At 52.0% G+C, this 8,346-nt stretch overlaps 1 protein-coding gene across 4 annotated transcripts; it reads left to right on the top strand.

Annotated features, from left to right (window-relative positions):
- Positions 1–36: 36 nt before the first annotated feature.
- On the top strand, positions 37–5,443 carry SWI5 (SWI5 homologous recombination repair protein). 4 transcript variants are annotated; one of them, XM_079705657.1, is made up of 7 exons: positions 37–503; positions 843–891; positions 1,324–1,467; positions 2,605–2,726; positions 3,543–3,637; positions 4,017–4,091; positions 5,143–5,443. In XM_079705657.1, exons 1-7 carry the CDS (start codon positions 157–159, stop codon positions 5,205–5,207), a joined length of 897 nt encoding a protein of 298 aa, XP_079561783.1. In that variant the 5' UTR covers positions 37–156; the 3' UTR covers positions 5,208–5,443. The 4 variants fall into 4 exon arrangements, with proteins under 4 accessions (XP_079561783.1, XP_079561785.1, XP_079561784.1 ...); XM_079705659.1 differs by lacking the exon at positions 1,324–1,467; XM_079705658.1 differs by lacking the exon at positions 4,017–4,091.
- Positions 5,444–8,346: the final 2,903 nt, after the last annotated feature.

Here is an 8,346-nt window from a genome sequence, read left to right as displayed (position 1 = left end):
AAAGAGGCGTGGCTAAACCACCGTTAGCCAGGAGGGACGGGGGAAGGCCTAATAAAGACTTCGTGCGGGGCTTCCTTGGTGGTGCAGTGGTTGAGAGTCCGCCTGCCGATGCAGGGGACACGGGTTCGTGCCCCGGAGCGGCTGGGCCCGTGAGCCATGGCCGCTGAGCCTGCGCGTCCGGAGCCACGGGAGAGGCCACAACAGCGAGAGGCCCGCATACCGCAAAAAAAAAAAAAAAAAAAAAAAAAAAAATCTAAAAAAAAAGACTTGGTGCGCAGCCGCTCTCCTTGCCCACCTGGTCGACGAAGGGCGGGGAAGGGCGGGGAAGGGCGGGGCCCGATCTCGCAGCGTGCTTACGTAGATAGCTCTGCGACGCTTCGGTGCGCGTCAGAGAACTCCGAATACCGGGCGGACCTGAGGGGCCGCTTCTCCGCACCCGCCCTGGAGCCTCCGGCACTGCAGAGCTCCCCGAGTCAGGGGCCCCGGACCCCAGGGCTGAGGAGGTGGGCGAGGAGCGGACAGCAGGGGGAAAGCACATCTCTTCCCAGTCACTTTCCTGACTCCCCGTAGCTCTGCCCCAGACTTTCTCTCCCCAGACTTTTCTCTCCCCGGAGATAGCCTCCAGAGACCACCCCCCCTTCCACTGCTTCACATCAGAATCTGTCCTTCCTCTAGAATCCCTACCCCGATCCCGGGAGCATTATCTACCTTCTTCCCCACCGGATCCAGTCCCGGTCTCTGTACTTCACAGCAGTTCCTCCTCTCACACCCTCACAGTACCCCTTTCCTCCCAAAGCGGCCTCTAGGTCCAATCAGCCTTTTTCCCTCGGATTCCTCTACAGGACTCAAGCAGGACTTTCCAAAAGTTGCCGCGGGGCTTTCCGATCCCCTGTGAGTATGCTTGTGCCCCCTTCCTTGCCCTCCACCCTGCACCCCACTGCTGCTCCCAGCCCTCCTCTCCGTCCCCAGCAGCAGCTGACCCACCCCCAGTCCTCTTCAAGGTCTTCCCCCAGCTGACCTCATTCTGCTGAGAAACTCTAGGTCATTGCTCAGTCCTTCCCCATCTTTTCCTCCTGCCCACCAAGCTTCAAAGAAGAAACAGCGTCCTGTACTTTGTCAGTGGTACCCCAGGCTCTCCAAATGGGCACTGTCTCTCCTCCTTCCTGACAGCACAAGTGGCTGGTTGGTTTTGTTCTTTTCACACCACTATCCCTCCCTCACCCATTCGACCCACATGGAAACCACTCCCTTTCCCTCAAATGCATGTACTCTCTCCTGCCTTAGGGCCTTTGGATACACTGTCTGGAATACTTTTTCTTCCAGCTTTTTGCCAGACTGATGCCTGCTCATCCTTTAAAGTTGAGCTTCCTCAGAGAAGTCTTAGCCCCACTTCGGGCTCAGGCCAATAGCTTTGTTAGCCACTCCCCTAGAACACTGTACTTCAACTTCAAAGCACTTTTCAGACTGGTAGGTAGTTGATTGTCATTCACTCATTCATTTGACGAATTCATTCGAAATAGTGCTTACTATGTGCCAGGTACTGTTGTAGGCACAGGGCAATCAGCAGTGAATAAAACAGAGTCCCTGCCGTCATGGTGTTCACACTCCAGTGGTATAAGGCCGTCAGTGAAAATAATATTAATGAAATATACAATATGTCAGGTGGTGATAGATGTTAGAAAACATCAGGACAAAAGGATAGTAATTGAGGTGTGGCCATTTAAATGGGGTGGTCAGGAAAGGACTTTCTGATGATGTGTGACCTGTGAGCAGAGCTTTAAATGGACATTTCTGGAGGAAGAGCATGACTGTTGGGGGTTCTATGTCTGGGACTAGGCTATGCGTTCCATGAAGGCGGGGGGCCAGGCTTGATGTCTTATCCATTGCTGAACCCCTGGAGCCTTTGCCATGGCAGCTAGTGTTTACTCACGATGTGTTGACTGACTGGTTAAAATCCCCTGTCCTAAGAATGGGAACCACGTCTTCCTCGGTCTCTTGTATTACAGTTGCTCCAACAAACATTTCCTGAAAATTAGCAGTGTACCAGGCACCGGCCTTCACAGCTTGTAGACGCAGAAAGGACAAAGATGAACTGTAGCCCCAGGGATGGGTTTTGCTACCCAATGCGATTATAAAGCCAGCGACATCATAGACTTGACAGGAGAATCCAAGAGGTAGACCTGAAATAGATTCTCTGGGGCCAGATTGGGAACCAGGATGGGCCCTTTAGTTAAAGTTGGGCCTGTTAAAGATGGCTTAAACAGTCATCAGGGACCCATGCCTCTATCATCCAAGACACCGTTCAATTCCAGCATCCCTCCAGCTGGTAGGAAAGAGGAACGCTAGAGAAAGGCATGCCCTCTCCCTGGAAGGACAGTTCCCAGACATCGCCTATGCTATTTCTAATTAAGTTCCGCTTGCCAGAACTTAGTTATAGGGCCACATCTAATTCCAAGGGAAGCTGGGAAATGTAGTCTTATTCTGGGGTGGAGGGTGTCTATTACCAACCAGAAGCAGGGAGTGGATATTGGGGAATAATGTGTAGGTTCCGAACGGTAGATAATTGGTCAGTCTGGCTTATGACTCTTTGTGCCTGCCACACAGCGGCCATCTCCCAAGTCTGGCCAGGCTGATGGGGCCAGCAAGGATTCTCTGCACCTTGACATTCAGAAGCTGAAGGAGAAGAAGGACATGCTGGACAAGGAAATCTCCCAGTTAATATCTGAGTAAGTCTCTTCGGGTTCCTCAGGGCGCTTAAGATAACTTTTTTTTTTTTTGGCCGTGCCATGCCATGCAGCTTGCAGGGTCTCAGTTCCCTGACCAGGGATTGAACCTGGGCCACGGCAGTGAAAGCACCAAGTCCTAACCACTGGACTGCCAGGGAATCTCTAGATAGTGCCCAGTAACTGCAACCTAGCTTTAGCATAAAAACAGGACTGTGCCGGGAATTCCCAGGAGAATAAGGGGACCTAGGAACTGGAAAGCCATGGCTCTGCCAGTCTCTTCCGGGGCCCACGGTCTCTGCCTCCGCTTCTGTCTGCACATGGGCTCTGTCCTCCCTCTGCAGGTGGGGTTTTCAGTGCCAGGGGAAGCTGGCTCTTCCACAACTCCTGGGTTTTCCCATGCCCTTTGCTCCAGCCACATGGCACAGAGCAGCCTTTGAACGTGCATGTCACCCTTGAGGGGATCTGATTAGCCACTCATGTGCCCATCTATGAATCCCTTGGCTGTGACCAGGGTTACACAGTACCAGCGTGGCTGAGGATGCCTCCCTAAGAGTACAGGGAGAATTTGCCAGGAGTGAGGAGGTGGGCAGATCTCCTGCCCTACCTTAAGCTTCATGAGGGCAGGGTCTATCTTGGCATCACTATCTTAGTTCCCAACGCCAAGCACCCGTAGGCCCTTAGTGAACATTTGTTAAATAGATGCCCCGTTACTCTCTGAACCTTGGAGCCTCATCAGCTTTCTCAACGATATTCTCTCTCTCTCTCTCTCTCTCTCTCTCTCTCTCTCTCTCTCTCTCTCTCCATTTCTCACCCCAGAGGCTACAGTGTAGACGAACTGGAGGACCACATCTCCCAGCTCCACGAGTATAATGACATCAAGGATGTAGGCCAGATGCTGCTAGGCAAACTAGGTGAGGGAGTCCCCATGCCCCAGGGCTGGTGGGATTTTGCTCCTGGGCCTTCTAAACTTACCCAACCCCCCTACCATTCTCAGCTGCCACGCTCCCTGAATGCCCCTCCCCTTCCTGGCCACCTAGCGAAGCAACTGTACAGCTCTTACCTGAGTGCCTGCGGTTTTTCCCTTGGGTATAGAGCCTGCTTTGGAGCTACAGGCAGGTTTGAATCTGGGCCCACCCGCCTGCCTGAGGACTAGGGTGCCCAGTCCTCCGGGGCCTACTCAGACCAATGGAGACCCCAGCCTCGCCTCAAGTGGCCGACATGCTACAGAGGCAGAAAGTGCAAGGGGAACTGTGTGGCTTAAAGGGGTATTTTGTTCCTCCTTGAACACAGTCTCACTATCTAGAGGGCTGAGCCGAGACACAGGCACCTGTGTGTCTGAGCTGGCTGGGACAGCCCACCTTGGAGGTAAGGAAATGTGTAGGTGGCCTTGGTTCCATCACCTGGCTTGGTTCGGTGGGCACTCTGATATTCAACCAGCAGGGACCATTTGGGACAGTGCTCAGAGCTGGGCTGTCTGCCCGCTGGCTGCCTGAGTTGTAGCTCTTGTCGCAGAATTGCCCATCAGCATCCGGGATTCCATGGCAGGAGAGGCTTCTCCGTGTGTCAGTGGGGAATGGGTCTCAAAGGAGGGGAGGGAGAAAACAGAAGGAGGTGGAGGAGGATGAGGGCCCAAGAAGAAAGGAATGTGAGGGGACTGTAGCCTAGAGGCCAAGGGGAATAAGCTCTTGTTAGACAGAACCCAGTCTGAGACCTGTCCTTCCAGGTCATAGGACCTGGAGCAGGCGGAGTGTCCTCTTTCATTCATTCAGTGAGTATTTCCTGAGCACCTACTCTGTGCTACTCAACAGGGTATGGGGACATCTTGGTGAACCAGACACTTGAGTGTCTCCATTCTCATGTGACTTACGTTTTGGTGTTGGGAGGGGGGGAATGGTCAAGAAGTAAAGGAACCCAAATAAATGAATTATAAAATGTGTTAAGTGCAGTGAAAGCAACAAAAGACAGAGATGGAAAATATTGAGGTACGAACAGGGTGGCAGGTGGGGATGAGACAGGGTGGTCAGGGCAGGCCTCTGAGGAGACCCCTTCCCTTGGGAGGAGAGAAGAGTCTGTGAGGAGGCATGAGGAAGGGCATCACCAAATGGCAAGGGCATGCACACGGGCCAGGGCTTGCAGCTGGCCACTGATACGACGTGAGTGTACACTTACGTTTTCAGCACATGCCTCTTGCTGCTGCTTCGTGTGGGTGAGCGTTAAGTGAGTCCAGTTTGGACGGACCAGACAGGGCCCACCGTGGAGGAGCCTGGAAGGGGTAGCAGGAGGGTTATCTGGGCCAACTAGGGGAGCAGGAAGAAAGTGCTGGAGAGGGTCCCGGGTAGGCCAGGGCTTTGGCCATTTTCCCTCCCACTTCTCCCACTGGACTTTCTTCCTTCCTTCTTTCCTTCCTTCCTTTCAGCCGTGATCCGAGGTGTCACCACCAAAGAGTTGTATCCAGAATTTGACCTGGACATGAATGACTGAGCTCACAGCCCCTTGTCCACGGCCCACTGGGACAGGCCGATGTGGACATGAGAAGCAGTGAAGGCCCAACCAGAGCACCTACAGGCTTTCCAGTGAGAAAGTGTCAGAAGCCCTTTTCTAGAGAGCCCAAGCCGAGTCAGGAAGGGGTGTTCCCAGCTCTGAGGTTCCTGAAATGTTCCAGTGATACCTGTGTACGCGTATATGTATCCTGTTTGTAAATAAACATATGAGCGATTTTGGTGCGAATCTGTATGCTGATTCCCTCTCCTCTGATAGCCCCCTGATCCTACCCTGGAAAAAGAGAGCCTGCCTTGGATTGTAACAAACTTCCATGTGCCAGGCACTGTACTAAATGTCTTATATCCATTATCTCTAATGCTTCAATCCATCCTATGAGGAATTAGTATTACTATCCCCGTTTTACAGATGAGGAAATTGAGGCTCAGAGAGGCACAGTGACTTGCCTGAGGTCACACAGCCAGGAAGTGGCAGAGCAGGGATTTGAGCCCAGGTCTTCACTCTGAAGCTTCTGGTGTGCAACACTGCCTTTCTGGGCTGGGAAACAAGTGGGTAAGAGCTGAGAGTGAAATAGTGACATTGGGAGGACTTCTTCCCTGATCTATAGAATCGGGGTTCCACTCCCCAGTTGTAATTCTCTGCCAAGCATGGGCGAGCTGTTGTCATCTCTTCACCGCGTGTTGCTCATCCTGAGCAACCGTCACTGGCAGAAGTACACCTTGAGTGTTGTAACTGCTGAGTGCGATCCAGAAGAGCAGGATTTCACGTCGGACTTGCTAAGTATTCTGGCTGTTCCCGCTGCCCCTCTGCCCTGTCCCTGCTGGACATTCTCATAAGATTTCAGAAGTTATAGCAGTACTTGGGGACAGGCTTTCATGGGGTGAAGTAAGTTTAGTTTCTAAAAACCAGCCATGCAAGTCAGGCCTGGGTTTGAGTTCCAGCTCTGCCCGCTTACAAGCTGTGTGACCGTGGGCAGCTGGCTTGGCCCCGATAAGTAGAAATGATAGTAGTGCTGTATGCATCAGGGCAATTAGCATTAATTGCCTCAACAACCCCCAAACCTCCTTGGCTGAATGCAGTAAAGGTGCCTTTGTTTCACAAAGTCCGATGAGGATCTGGTAGCCCTCCTACGTTTTGGAGCTTCACCACTGGAACCCACAGTGGGGGGAAAGAGATGGAGAAGACACGTCAGCTTTGAACTGACTCAGCCCCACATGGGCAGACGTCACTTCTGCTCACAGACAGTGGTCCAGATCTAGTCATGTGGCCTGAACTGCTCTGGGTGAACACCCAGGTATTTGATGGGGACCAGCTGCTGTCTCAGCCACAAGTACCTACCTCCAAAGAGTGCTTCAGGGATTTGATGAGCAACTGCCTGGGACCCAGCACCTGGGAACGTCAGTCCAGCTCCCCTTTAATGCTGGACAGCAACCCGTCCTGCTCAGGGGACGGCGTGACCCAGGCCCATGCTCTGGTTCTGTTGCAGGTTGCAGACAGTTGGCTTGTCCTGCCTCTGTCCGCAGAAAGAGGAGCTGGGAGCCACGGTGTCTGGGTCTCTGCCACACAGTGCTTCTCCGCCAGCAGTAAGTAAGAAGCAATGACAGTGCAACATGATAAAGGCTGTCATGGGGTTACAGGAGCACATTTAAGCGGCACCTAACCAATTCGGGACATTGGGGAAACGCTGGGAGAAGAGACATGGAAGCCTGTGCAGTAAAAGGAGTCAGCCAGACAAGAACGTGGGAGAGTAGTATTCCAGGGGGGAAACTATTTACAAAGGCCCAGAGGCCGAGAACCTAGTGGACCCAGGACTGCAAGGGACTCTGGTTGCAGAGTGATTAGGAATGAAGCTTCTCCCAAACACAATTGTAACCCAACTCTGCATTTGAGGCCAATCTTTTTTTTTTTTTTTTTGAGATGGGTGTCGTTTTTACTTTCCACAACTTACATGTTTCATAATTTAACTCTTTTTTAAAATAAATATATTTATTTTTGGCTGTGTTGGGTCTTCGTTGCTGCGTGCAGGCTTTCTCTAGCTGCAGTGAGTGGGGGCTACTCTTTGTTGCAGTGCGCGGGCTTCTCATTGCGGTGGCTTCTCTTGTTGCAGAGCACGGGCTCTAGGCGCACAGGCTACAGTAGTTGTGGTACGCGGGCTCAGTAGTTGTGGCTCACAGGCTCTAGAGCTCAGGCTCAGTAGTTGGGGTGCACGGGCTTAGTTGCTCCGCGGCCTGTGGGATCTTCCCGGACCAGGGCTCGAACCCCTGTCCCCTGCATTGGCAGGCGGATTCTTAACCACTGTGCCACCAGGGAAGTCCCTATAATTTAACTCTTATGATTTGAAAAAAAATCCAATAAAGATATTAAAAGCAGACATGTAGGAAGCAAAAACAAAGGGAATGAACCATAATAATGCTTATTTAAGATGGTAGGATTATTGGTGGCTTTCCCCTTTTTTTCCCACTTCTCTATACAGCATGCAATGTTATTATACTGTCGTCAGTACCACAGTTGTAGGACCACGTCTCCACACCTCCACCACTTCTTACTCTCTTAGTTCTCAATCTAGCTAGTTAATGTTGACCTTCCTGTAACTAATTCATCCTTTCTTTTATTTTCTTTATTTCTCCCACCTCGTTTTGGTAGCTAATTTCAAATCTTATAGCAAGAGGGCTTCCCTGCTATAAGAGATCCCCCTGCCTCTTTACAAATTACAGACCTCCTGTGGCTATGTGCTTGTTTTCTGATGATCGCCCAGAGTTGCATTCTTCTGGAAGGCAACAAAAGGCACTGAGGTAGATTCCAGGTTCTCAAGTTGAGAATGAATACACTGCCAGCGCTGCAAAGACTTTTGCATTTGGGGCCAATTTTAAGGCACCCCTGGAGGATGCTTGGAAAGCATCATCTGGGTCCATTTCCCTCTGTGTGAGGTCAGCTCTCCCAGGTGTGATGGCAAGCAGAGGCCTCAAGGGGGCAGTGTCTGCTCAGAGATGCGCCCAGCTGCCGGGGAAGCTGCCCCTGGGAGGGCCCTGCCTGGGAAGGTCTGGTCCTGCCATGCCACTGGCCACAGACAAGATCCTCAGAATGCCCCACATAGAAGAGGGGGTTCTCTATGGCAGCACCT

This window comes from Hyperoodon ampullatus (assembly GCF_949752795.1).
Source record: "Hyperoodon ampullatus genome assembly, chromosome: 6".
In the NCBI taxonomy this organism is placed as follows: domain Eukaryota; kingdom Metazoa; phylum Chordata; class Mammalia; order Artiodactyla; family Ziphiidae; genus Hyperoodon; species Hyperoodon ampullatus.
The sequence above is the reverse complement of the archived record's forward strand: the minus strand, read 5'-3'. Positions and strand labels throughout refer to the sequence as shown.